Source organism: Orycteropus afer, unplaced genomic scaffold (assembly GCF_000298275.1).
Source record: "Orycteropus afer afer isolate SDZICR_OR568_19922 unplaced genomic scaffold, OryAfe1.0 scaffold00013, whole genome shotgun sequence".
NCBI classification, from domain to species: domain Eukaryota; kingdom Metazoa; phylum Chordata; class Mammalia; order Tubulidentata; family Orycteropodidae; genus Orycteropus; species Orycteropus afer.
In genome coordinates, this window is record NW_006921600.1 from 20,407,962 (window position 1) to 20,416,767 (window position 8,806).

The following is an 8,806-nucleotide window of genomic DNA, read 5'->3' on the forward strand; positions in this document are numbered from 1 at the left end:
CCTCACCTAATCCCTTTGGCTGATTGCTCTTCTCTTTGGCTTCCTGGGTTTTACCCCTTTCTCCTGCTCTTCCAGCCTACTACTCTGTGCTACGCCTGTGCTTACCTTGCTCCCAGAGACCCAGTCCCTCTCGGGAGGGTAACAAGGGAAAGTGTTCAGTGCAGATCAGTTCTGCTGTGCATGGGGTCGCTATGAGTTGGAAACGACTCGACGGCACTTAACAACAACAACAACTCTGGTAGCATAGTGCCTAGGGCACTTGACTGATAACCAGAAGGCTGACGGTTCAAACCCACCAGCCACTCCTCAGAAGGAAGATGAGGCAATCTACTTCTGTAGTGATACTTACTCAGAAACCCAAGGAGGGATTGCTATGAGTGAGGTCTGACTCGATGGCACATAACAACAACAACAACACTACTAACTGAAAGGTTGGCAGTTCAAATCCAGCCAAACACATCTTGGGAGACTGGCCTGGTGATCCTACTTCCTAAAGATCACAGACTTGAGAACCCCATGGAGCAGTTTTACTCTGCACACAGGGCCACTATGAATCAGAATTGACTCAATGGCAACTTGAAACAACAACAATCCCTCAATAGCTGTCATCCTTTTGATGTAAAGAATCATCTTCAAATAAAGATGCTTTCTTAATATGCCTATGCTGCCCTGTCCTGACTCTCAGTGATAAAGAAAGCTTGACATCCATTTTTTTTATATCAGTCTGCTAGCTCACAAAAGAACATTTGACTATTATTTTAGGGTCAGGAAATTCCCTCTAAGCTATCCAAAAATCCTCCATTTTGATGTCATAATAGCTATTTCAGGGGATATGCTTATAAATATCTTTAATATATTATAAAAAATATTGAAACAGTTTTGTCTGATTAAAGAGGAAAATATCACTTTGATAAATATACGTGTCCATTTAAATAACATAAGAAATTTCTCTAACTTCCACAGCAACAGCTCTTGAACAAGTTCTGTCAAATCTTCCATTTCTCATTGTGGTGGTTACGTTTGTATGTCAACTGGACTGGGCTTCCTTGAGTGTCTGGGTAGCTGGTGGCAGTTATTCCTCATGAGACTGTACTCACCACAAAAAGCTGAAGGGCACTGCAATACGGTCAAGACCCCAACTCCATGGTGGGATCTACCACAAGTAACTGGGTATCTGCCTTTGGGATGTGGTCTGCTTCCTCTATATAAGGAGAAGGCTTGGGGAGAATCTCCAGCTTGTGGCACGCTTGGACCCTCCATGTAGCCGTGTCATTGTTCAGCAGCCTGCTGTGCTCTGCCAACCTTGGGACTTTCAATGAATTTGGATTAATGGTCTGCTGTGTGGTTTGGTAACATCAGGACTGTGCCTTTTTACTTGTCAACCTTGGGTTTGTTAGCCTCAGCAGCTAGCAGCTGTCTGAATGAAGAAACACCTCTATCTCCAGTGGGTCAGGAGCAGGAGGCAGAGCTGGACCCCAAGGTTGAGGGGCTTTCACCCAGCTCCTAGAGCCTAGCACTTTGAACTTGGACTTAAAGCCTCCAAACTATGAGAGAATAAACTCCTGTTTGTTAAGGCCATCCTGTTTGTGGTATATTCTTGTCAGAGTGGCATTAGGTAACCAGAACACTCATTGATTTGCAACAATTTCCCTACATTCAATAACAGTATCTTACATTTAGTTTAAAATGTGCCTTCTTTTCACTCTAGAAAATTTACTCAGTATTTATGATCTTAGATGATATTTTTTGCTTTATGGATGAATTTTTTTAACTTAATTAGAAAATATGTTTTATAATTTAGGGGGCTCTATTTAAATATAATAAATTGATTTGAAACTTAAAGGCTATTCCTTGCTAAAACAGCCCATAAAGAATTTTTGCACTTCAATATTGTGTTATTCTAGACATAGTAACAGTTTATATTAGAAATAATTAGAATAATTTCTTTAATATTTTTAAATGCTTTCTTTTCATTCATACCAAAGTTCACTGTACTTTCTCAAAATTGTTCTGAATTACCATGACTTGACTACCTTTAACTAATTCTTCATTGGGAAATTTTTCTCTACACCATGGAAAGACTGTCCCATTTTTTCCTTAACCACTGTACTCACCACAAAAAGCTGAAGGGCACTGCAATACGGTCAAGACCCCAAAGAGGCACAGTGCTGGGAAACTGCTTGGCAACATGGAGGGCATGGCAGCGTCTCGGAGTTGTAGCGTTCTCAGACACCTGGAATCAAGATGAACAAAAGTCTTCTAAGAAACAGTTGAAATGGTGCCTGAGCTAAGGAGTTAATCCTGAACAAGGTCCCAGTTCTCTATCTTGCCCCCCAACTGAGGGTATCTGTTCCTGGAAGATATAAAAGATATTTGTCTAAAAAACAGACTAAGTTCTGGAAAATGTCCAAAAGTGATCTTCACCACCCAGCTGAGCTGGAATAACTAGTGCAGACCAAAAAGCCAAAATGCTTACCTCTCAAAAATAAATAGGAAGAATTACTAAATGTAACTGGATGAATTTCTTTGTGATATTGATGAAAGCATAATTACATTTCAGCTTCCTAGAGAGAAAGGAAAACTAATAAACCCACTTTGCATTTTTGTCCTTTAGAAAGAGGAAACACACAAAAAGGAAGTTAAATCATTAACCAGGAAACTATATTAACCTATTTTTAAGTTTTAAATACTGTGTCCCACAAGTTTGCATAAACTCTTGTAATTAATCCTCAAAAAACCATATGACATAGCTCTCGTCTTCTTCATTTTCAAAGATGAGGAAACAGATTCAGATAGATTAAAATTGCCTAAATCAATTAGTGGTTAAGCCAAATTCTCAACTCCAGACTCATTTTAAAACCCAAACTTTTTTTCAAAACAATTCCACTAATTGGTCAATAACAATTTCTTGTGTAACACATTGAAGCAACCGTTTGAGTATAAATTAACCCTTAAAGTGGTGGCTTGTGTGTTGCTGTGTTGGTGGAAGTGATGTCACTGGTTATTTCAAATACCAGCAGTGCCCGCATGGTGGACAAGTTTCAGCAGAACTTCTGGAGTAAGACAACTTAGAAGACAATAAAAACTGCAGAACATTGTCTGATATTTGTGCTGGAAGCCGAGCCCCCTGTGTTGCAAGGAACTACACAATACATGCATCAACAGACTAGAGTGTACCAACCATTATGAAGACAGACCAGGACCAGACAATACTTCATTCTGTTTTCTATGGAATGCCCATGAGTCAGAGCCCACTGGGTGGCAGCTAAAACAACACACATCAGAAAAACTCAGGAATTAGGGGCAAAATGTTCCCATTTCTTCTTAACAGTATTGTTAATGGAAATTCTTGTTTGCACTGGCTTCTTGAGTATTTTCACACTTATAAGCTTCTATTACTCTATTCTGGCTAGGCTATGAGCAGTCTACAAAATGTATTTAGCTTTCTAGAAACCAGAAGGCTGATGGTTCAAACCCATCAGCCACTTCTCAGAAGAAAGACTGGGCAATCTACTTCTATAGAGATATCATCTCTAAACCCAAGGGGGGGTCGCTATGAGTCAGAATTGACTCAACTGTCAGTGAGTTGTGGGTTTTTTTTTTTTTTTATTCCTATAAAAAGTCCATTGTCCTCCCTGTACAAGGACTGCTTTTGATTTTCCACTTATATTTCAGCAAGTCCAAGTTGTCCATGTTGTTATTGTTGTTAGGTGCTGTCTAGTTGGTTTCAACCACAGTGATCCTATGTACAACAGAACAAAACACTGCTCAGTCCTGTGCTGTCCTCAAAATCATGGCCATACTGGAGCCCATTGTTGCAGCCACTGTGTCAACCCATCTTGTTAATGGTCTTCTCCTTTTTCACTGACCAAACATTTCACTTTTCCAAACATGATATCCTGCTTGCTTCTGACAACATGACCTAAATATGAAAGATAAAGTTTGGCCGTTCTCATTTCTAAGGAGCATTCAGGTTGTACTTCCTTCAAGACAGATTTGATTGTACATATTTTTAAACTGGTATGTTCTAAAACTGCAATTATCAAGCTACAAGTATGTACTGAGCTAGACTTAAAAATATCCTAAGAAAATTCTTTAGGAAGAATTGCTTGAATTATATAATCACCCATTATGTGTAAATATTCATAAAAACTAATAATTATCATCATTTGAATGCTGAAAATATCAATATCATAAAGTTGCTGATTTGCTCAAAATGATGAGAACACAGTGCTAGGAGCTTTTCTTTCACAAGACTATTCCTAGATCATAGGAATTTTAGGACAATCACATTCCTTTTCTAAATGTTGGTTTTCCTCCTTACAAGATGTAACTTAACCTATAGTCTCCACTCATTTATATTTTTTCATCTGACTCTCTGATTCATCATCATCATCCTTCTTCCTGGGCTCTCTTATTACCCAAAAATTGGATAAATCATATACTTATAGTTTGTTTCCCTGTAGCCAAAGAACAATATTTGCCAGCAAAAAAAATTAAAATTGATTTTATCCTGGGCAGTATTAAACTTTAACATCAAGTCAATATTTCATGTAACTTACACACTCTTTACTAATCATGTGATTCTTCAGCACATACTTTGGGCAAAGATCTGTGGGAAATACAAAAATGAACTAGTCATAATGGAAGGGAAAACATCCTACTTAAAACAAGAATAATAATGTAACTACTATATTTTCTAAGGATGGAAACCATTGTTTTAGGAGAGAAAGTAAATGCTCTCAATGTTATCAATATAAAAGTAATAGTGTGATGAATATAGGTTGAGGGGTGAAGGAAGAAGCAAAATTCAGTGAGACTATGGCAGCAGTAATTTCACTTGGCATGGTAGAAATTCAGGTTAATAGATGAGCAGGGAAGGAATTAGATGCTGGAGACACAGCAAGAGAGAAGACACCAATAAACATTGATATTTGGAGATCCCTTTGTACTATTAGACTAAGCTGTAGTAATGTAACAAAGACATCAAAAATCATAGCAGCTCAAACTAAGATGAAATGTATTCTTTTCTCTTATGTAACAGTCCAAAAGCAGAAGTGGATGGTTGGCAGTTCTGCTCAACTAGGTCATTTAGTGCCAGATTCCTTCCTCTTTGTTACTCCAATATCCCCAAAGTGCTGTCTTCATCAGCAAGGCAGAAGTTAGCTCACTTGCACCATGTCAGCATTTCAGTCCTAGGCAGGGGGAAAGAGGAAGTAGAGAACAAGTGACTTCCTTCTTAAGTAAGAGACCAGGATGTTGCACACGTTAAGAGATTGCTTCTAGGGAGGCTCTACCTGAGCAGCCATGTACCCTGCTGATATTTAAAGATGTGAGAGTGCTACTTCTTAAAATAATACTGGGGAAAAATAGCAGTCTCTTCTTCAACTCCTAATTTTAAGCAATTAATTAATTAAATCCAATTACTCATGTGCACAAAATTTAAATCACTGTTAAAAATGAGCATATAACCTAGGATCATCATTAAACAAAGTATGCAAAGAAAATAACTTCTAAATTTTTGTTGTTGTTGTTGTTATGTGCCATCGAGTCAGACCCAACTCATAGCGACCCCTCCTTGGGTTTCCGAGGCAGTATCACTACGGAAGTAGATTGCCCAACCTTCCTTCCGATATAATTCTTGGTTGGAAATTTAAATAAACAATTATTATTGAAATAAAATTTAAATAAATAATTATTAATATCTTATGAGATCTATGAATATATATTTCATTCATAAAGTACAGAATACTTTTGAAAAATAAAGGAAATGATCAACCAACTTAATTTCATAGACATACATGGAACACAGCATGCAAAGGCAGCACAGTACACATTCTTCTCCGACAAACCTGGATCATTCTCCAGAAGAGATCATATTTTAGGTCACAAAAATGCCTCAATACATTCAAAAGCATTGAAATAATACAAAGCATCTCCTCTGATAATAACACTATTAGACTAGAAATCAGTAACAGAAAGAACAAGGAAAAAATTAATAAAGATTAAATAACACCTTACTTACAGACTATTGGATAGTAAAGGAAATTAAAAATGCAGTTAAAAATTCTTAGAATCAAATGAGAATAAAAGTACAATATATCAAAACCTTTGGGACACAGTGAAAGCAATACTCAGAGGAAAAATAAATGCACATATCGAAAAAGAAGGGGCCAAAATCAATAGCCTAACCCCACAAGTTGGAAAAGAGGGCAGCAAAAGAAGTCTACAGTCACCAGAACAAAGGAAACAATAAAGATCAGAGCAGAAATAAATGAAATGGAAAACATAAAAAGAGTAGAAAGAATTAACATGACTAGAATATCTTTGAGAGGACTGATAAAACTGACAAACCACTCACCAAACTGACAAAGGAAAAAATAAGAAGGTGTAAATAATCAAAATAAGAAATGATATGGGTGATATAACAACAGAATCAACTAAGATAATAACAGTAACAGAATATTATGAAAAATTATACTCTTAACAAATTTAAAAACCTAGAAAAAAATGGACAAATTTCTAGACATAGACTACCTACCTAAACTAACACAGGAGTAGAAACTTAACTAGATCCATAACAAAAAAAGAAATTGAAGATGTCATTAAAAAAAAAGAAATTGAAAATATCATTAAAAAAAAAAAATTCCTAGCAACAACAACAAAAGCTGGCATAGATAGCTTCACAGGAGAGTTCTACCAAATATTCAAAAAAGAGTTGATACCAATCTTATTCAAATTATTCAAGAAGATAGAAAAGGAAGAAATACTCCGTAATTCATTCTATGAAGCCAGCATAACCCTGATAACCAAAGCCAGGGAAAGATACTACAAAAAAGAAAACTACAGATCAATATCCCTCGTGAATATAGATACAATATTCTCAACAAAATTCCACCAAATAGAATTCAATAGCATATCAAAAAAATAATACATACAGGTTCTGGTAAGATGGTGGAATAGGCAGACAAACTACACAGACGCTCTTCAACAAAGAAAAGAGGAACCAACTAACACCGATACAGAAGATAATCCTGGAGTCCTGAGCTTTGAAAGGAAGAATATAGAAGTGGACTAAACTCCAACTAGTAGAAGAACCTGCATGAAAACACCAAAAAAGTAGACATACAGAGCTGCAGTCTGTCAGCAATCTTGACGGCACAGACAGCTTGGATACTGCCAAGTGGTGTTAGGAATTAACCTAAAAATCAGCCCTGGTAGCCAGGGGCTGTACAGAGGACTACACTGGTGGCTGGTGAATAAAAGGGGGAGCAGCAAAGAGGGAGACAGGCTGAGCTGTGGACCTTTGGCTGTCTAGAGGGCACAGCAATTTTGGATGTTTACAAGCAGTTCAACAATTTTGGATACGTAAAGCGACAGCATTCCTTCAGATTCCAGGGACCTAAGAATAGGCTCCACTTACCGGGGACCACAAGGACATTCCGGACACTGAGGACTGGAAAGGTGCAGCATTCCTTTTGTTACTCTTATACCTCACACCCTCTTAGTGAATGGAGTTGTGACCATCCTTCACTCTTACCCACCTTCTGGGCCACAGGAATTCCATCCCAGTCTATGCGCTCTGACAGAACTTGGGTGCCCTGCCTCACCCTGCCCAGATTATTTTTTTCCTTTTTTTCATTTTTAGTTTGTTTGTTTTTATCTGTTTAAAAATTATTATTACTATTTTTTTTTCTTTTTTCAACCTTTTTAATACTATTCTTTCTTCTTCCCTTCTCAGCTTCTACTTTTGGGGTTTTTCCTCTCTTCCTTTCACCTGGTTCCCATTTTTTTTTTTTTTCTTTTTCTTGTGGTTCTCCCCATTCCTTATTTTCCTTTTAGCATTTTCCCATTTTTTCTTCATTATCCTCCTACTCTATCTCTTTTCTCTTATTCTCCACTCCCCCCAGATATTGCATCCCACCCCTTATTCAATTCATATTTTGTTTGGCTTTTTAAAGTATTTCTTTAAATATTTTCTCTCATTTATTGCCTTTCCTATTTTTTTTTTCTTTCTTTTTTCTCTTTTTGGTGATTGTTCCTGGGTGTTTATGTGGTGTGTTTTTGGTCCTCTTGCTTTTACTTTTTTGATGGTTTTTCAATTATTGGTTTTGTCTGAGTGGAAGATAGCAATAATGCCCACATGACCCAAATGACACCCACACATCCTGCAGCTCCACTTACTGGTGAGAATCACCACTTCCTTCTGCACCAACTGGCCAATAATACATGACCACCAATAAGAGCCTGACTCACTCTTAACTGCTCTTCACAGTTAACATAAATCTGTGCAGCCACTCTCATTCTCTATCACACCTACCAGGAGACAGGTGGTGAGTGCATAAGTGCTGCCCACTAGTGAATAGAGGAGCACAGAACCCTGTTTGTTCAGATACATCAAAAAAAAAAAAAAAAAAAAAAAAAAAAAAAACAGTAAAATTTTGGGCAAATCACTCCAACATACAATCACTAATTAAATATAAATACAACAAAGTCACAGTGTCTTGGAGACAACAGACCATCGCAGTACACACAAACAAGCAAGATAAAGCAGTAGAAACAAGGGAGCAGGGCACAGACCCAGAACACATCCCTGAGGGAGAAGCACCATTGGAAATCCCTGATAAGGAATTCAAAATAATTATATTTAGGTACCTTCAAGGCAGAGACAGATCAAGGAAAACAGTGATAAAATTAAGGAAAACACAGTCAAAGCTCCAGAAAATTTTCAGAAGAAAATACAAGAACAAAATGACAAAATAAATGAAAAATTAGAAATGATACAAAATCTAAAGATAAAAAATCA

The 8,806-nt window shown here is 37.1% G+C and overlaps 1 protein-coding gene across 1 annotated transcript in view; it reads right to left on the reverse strand.

Annotated features, from left to right (window-relative positions):
• LOC103208139 (C4b-binding protein alpha chain-like) overlaps window positions 1-2,199 on the reverse strand; it is a 13,835-nt gene extending 11,636 nt beyond the window's left edge. The window contains exon 1 of the mRNA XM_007953814.1: window positions 2,115-2,199. Coding sequence (XP_007952005.1) covers window positions 2,115-2,199 — 85 coding nt within the window. The remainder of the gene's footprint in view (window positions 1-2,114) is intronic.
• Between the last annotated feature and the right edge of the window lie 6,607 nt (window positions 2,200-8,806).